The following is a 4,157-nucleotide window of genomic DNA, read 5'->3' as shown; positions in this document are numbered from 1 at the left end:
GGGGAATCCAGCCCCTCCCCCTGTCATGGCAGAGAGCCGTGACAGGATCGAGAGGTGAGCGAACGCCGGTATGTGTTCGCTCACCTCCCGATCTACTGAGCCGACCTGTGACAGTCTCATTGTCACAGGTCGACTAGAACTATGAGGTGAGTGAAAAGCACTCACCTCATAGTTCTCCTTTAAAACATTTTTTGTAGTGTGTACCCTAATTCCATGCATTCCATTGCATTGCGACTTGGGTCGTGACTTGATGACCGAGGACAAATGTGAGTCCTGAGGTTACACAGGTTGAGAACCACTGTTCTAGAGCATGCAGCATTTTTTTGCGTTCACACGGAACGCAGGCAATGTTTTCCCACGCGTCCGATCACACTGCGGGCAGGGGAAGTGGCTGCGTTGATATTGACTTCAATGCACCGCCACGCCCCCTCCCACCACAGAACGAAGGGGGGAGAGTTTAGTGTGCAATTACAGTGCGTTCCCGCAACTACCGCTCTGGAACGCACAGCAATTGGTGTGAACAAGCCCCGATACTTTTTATATATTGCACGGATGTTCTATATTAATTGGAATAATATTGGTCACATTTAATGCACTTTAAAGCCCCGTTCACATGTAGCGACTTATCGCGCGATTTCCGCGAGAAGTCACCGGCTAATGATAGTCAATGGAGCTGTCTTAGCTCCATGTCGCGCGTCGCTCGTCGCGATCGCAAGTCGCATCTATCAGACCCTTTTTTCGGCGGATTTTGCGCGATTATGGAGCCCGACGGAGAAGGTCGTGCTACCGTCGCTGGATCGTCGCCCCGAAAGTCGCGCTATCCCGGCCGCTGCAAAGGTATGTCGCTACATGTGAATGGGGCCTTAGTGTTCACCGATGTTTTCATAAATTCTACTGATTAGAGCAACACATTTGTTTTATTTATTCATTTTTAGCATTGCTGTGCATATCATTATCACTATTGGGATTGTTTTGGTGCTGATAGAAGGCTCGTCTTTTATATTTACTTTTTCACTTGAATTTGCACATATATAATATTTTTTTGTATATATTTAGTGCTGTGCATAAAAGTTTACATATCATTGAAGAGTGAATACGCTCAGAGCATAGCAGCTTCATATTTCCACTTAGTTATAGGAACCCTGAGCGCAGAATATTGTTTTAATAATAATGTAGAATGTAATTGTCTACATGATATTATAACACTGTGCTAAAATCTCTGGCAGTCTAAAGGCTGTGACACACTGCACGCCAAGCAGCATGGAGCGGTGGCGCGCTGCCTTCGCATGCTGTGTGTCATGTCATTTTCACTCCGACACGTCAGCTTGCAGGAGCTCGAAACGAAATGTGTCAGAGATGATCAGAAAGTGAACGAGCGATGATATGTTTTCGCTCACTTCCCAATCAATGGAGCCGACGTGTGACAGCCTCATTATTACAGATCGGCTCTACCTGTGAGGATGAGTGATATTCACTCACCTCATACTTCTCCTTTAAGTGCCCCCCACCCATGAATTCTACTTTCCTTGTGCCACTTACTTAGGATTAAGTCTCAGTTCACAAAAGCACATTATGCACACGCATCGGCATGCGGTTATACAACATGTCAAACATGTGCGACGCTCTTGTGGTACACCAAACGGGGCCAGTCATTGTATGTTTTTGCCCATGCGTGCACACACAGAAATGCATGGTCAAGAAACGTGCGAAGCTGGCAGCTGGGGTTCTTTACTGCATATGTTGTGTGGGCAGCAGCCCATTGAAAATGCTTGCGAATGCGCGGTCACGTAAGTGCGAGCCAGGTCTTAGGGATAAGCATGCTCACAAACCCTGCAAATCCTGAGATTTTTCTTTCTCACCACTCTTCCGCTGCCTGTCCCGTCCCACACTGCCATCTTGAACGTATATATATATATATATCATACAGTCACTGCATATACCACACATACCAAATACACTGCATATATAATTTGAGGAAATATGCTAATAAAATAAAATGTCCCCAGATTTAAGTTTAACCACTTACTGACCAGGGAGTTAAACCCCCTTCCTGTCCAGGCCATTTTTCTGTATTCAGCGCTGCGGTACCTTGACTGTCAATTATTCCATCATGCAACGCTGCACTGAAATTATATTTATACCATTTTTTGGGGACACATAGAGCTTTCTTTTGGTGGTATTTAATCACCACTGGGGGTTTTTATTTGTTTCTATATAACAAAAAAAGTACCCTAAATTTTGAAAAAAAACTTGTTTCCCTTTGAAATGTTATAAAACATTTATCATCACCCCAATTATTTGGTAAAATATAAAAGACGGGGTCATGTCGGGTAAATAGACACCAAACATGTCATGCCTTAAAATTGCGCGCACACGTGAAATCGCAGAAAACGACTACATCCAAAATTGGCCATAGGCTAACCTTTAATAGCTTTTGTCGCTCATCAGTTTAGTGTTATCAGTGATTAATGGGCCTAAAATTATTGCTCTCATTGCGACGTTCGCGGTGATATGTAACATGTGCGGCGTAATGGGCGGAATTGTCATTTTTGCACATAGGCGCACCCGACGCATGCCTGCGTGTGTATGTGTGTAGAGAATGGGAGAGACTCTAGAGAAGTCCTGGAGGCGAGTATGGGAGGAGTGGACAAGGGAGCTGGAAAGCAGGAGATCAATGGATGAGCGGAGGGGACGGTTAGGGTGATACTTTGAGACAAGGTCTAAGATATATCCGGGGGCGGAGTTGTGGATGGCTTTATAAGTGACTGTTAATATTTTAACACATGACAGTTCACATGCGCCGCGCACGAGTGGGGGGCGGTGAAGGTCATTTTAAGATGTCCACCCGCTCCCGTCCGGACGTTTAGGAATGGCCAATGGCGGGAGGTGGATAAAATCTAGTCACCATACCCATGAGGCATTGCAAGATTGTCTCAGCTACAGACATGGCTCTCAGGGACAGATGCATGTTGGGATTTGTAGTTAAAGCACATCTGGGGGGCCCACCACTGCCCTAAATTGTGAATTGGCCATCATGTATTTTTATTGGCCCTGATGCTCTTCCCTTAAATTCTGTTTGTCATCTAACAATATTTGTAGCAGCCGTCCGCTCACGTTTGTATTGTACACTGTTCCATCCGTTCACGTTTGTATGGTACACTGTTCCATCCGTTCACGTTTGTATGGTACACTGTTCCATCCGTTCACGTTTGTATGGTACACTGTTCCATCCGTTCACGTTTGTATCACACACTGTTCCATCCGTTCACGTTTGTATCGTACACTGTTCCATACGTCCACGTTTGTATCGTACACTGTTCCATCCGTTCACGTTTGTATCCTACACTGTTCCATGCTGCACTGCGTTTATTTTGAATTGTTCTTATATTATCGTCTTTAATAAAAATTGAATGTTCAATAGAACAATGAACTGTGTGACTGGGCTCTTCACTGTGTGTTGGGCCTTTTTTATATACAGTGGTGGGAATTGACCAAGACTGGATCGGATCAAATCTGGAGCAGTCGCTCATAGCAACTAATCAGCTTCTCTCTTCAGTTTGTTCAGTTAAGAATCTGATTGGTTGCTATGCACAACTGCTCCAGATTCTGTCTGCTCCACGTTTGACAACTTCCCTAAATGGATATTTCCGGCTCAGGAGTCGCAGGTGACACAACACCAATCACACTTCCTAATGTCATTCTACTATTCCCATCACGCTGCCCATCAGCTCTCTATGTTTATGTGACAGACTCCGCCCACACAGCTTTCTCTCCAATCACCTAGCGGGACACGCTGCTCGTGACGTCGTCGCGCTGGGTCGCCCTCTGCCGTAGTTTGTCCCTCGGTGGCTGCCGTATCGCGGCTTCTCAGGGAACATGGCGTCCTCAATGTCACCGGCGCTGCGGCAGATGTTGTCGGTGAGGAGAGCGGCGGCGGTACTGCTGAACCCGAGCAGGTAGCGGGACGTGCGGGGGGTGGAGAAGGGCACCATGAAGTATGAACCGTCCGTCATGCCCTGTGCTTACCAGGCACTCTCCGGCCAGCGGTGGGACATGACAGCCTGATAGGGGGGTGGTGGTCAATGTGCATGAGCAGGTCCTGGTTTCCAAGGACATTGTGAGGGGTTTGGGGCCTTCTTGGGAAGGCCCCAAGGCAC

General features: G+C 46.7%; 1 protein-coding gene across 1 annotated transcript in view; it reads left to right on the top strand.

The window, feature by feature from the left end:
* The first annotated feature begins 3,798 nt into the window (after nucleotides 1–3,798).
* Nucleotides 3,799–4,157, top strand: part of NDUFS4 (NADH:ubiquinone oxidoreductase subunit S4) — a 123,455-nt gene continuing 123,096 nt past the window's right edge. Inside the window, exon 1 of the mRNA XM_018563320.1 lies at nucleotides 3,799–3,956. Within this exon, the coding sequence (XP_018418822.1) occupies nucleotides 3,877–3,956 (80 nt within the window). The 5' untranslated portion in view covers nucleotides 3,799–3,876. The remainder of the gene's footprint in view (nucleotides 3,957–4,157) is intronic.

This window comes from Nanorana parkeri, unplaced genomic scaffold (genome assembly GCF_000935625.1).
Source record: "Nanorana parkeri isolate BGI_ZX_2015 unplaced genomic scaffold, ASM93562v1 scaffold653, whole genome shotgun sequence".
NCBI classification, from domain to species: Eukaryota; Metazoa; Chordata; class Amphibia; order Anura; family Dicroglossidae; genus Nanorana; species Nanorana parkeri.
This window is presented reverse-complemented; position numbering and strand designations above follow the sequence as displayed.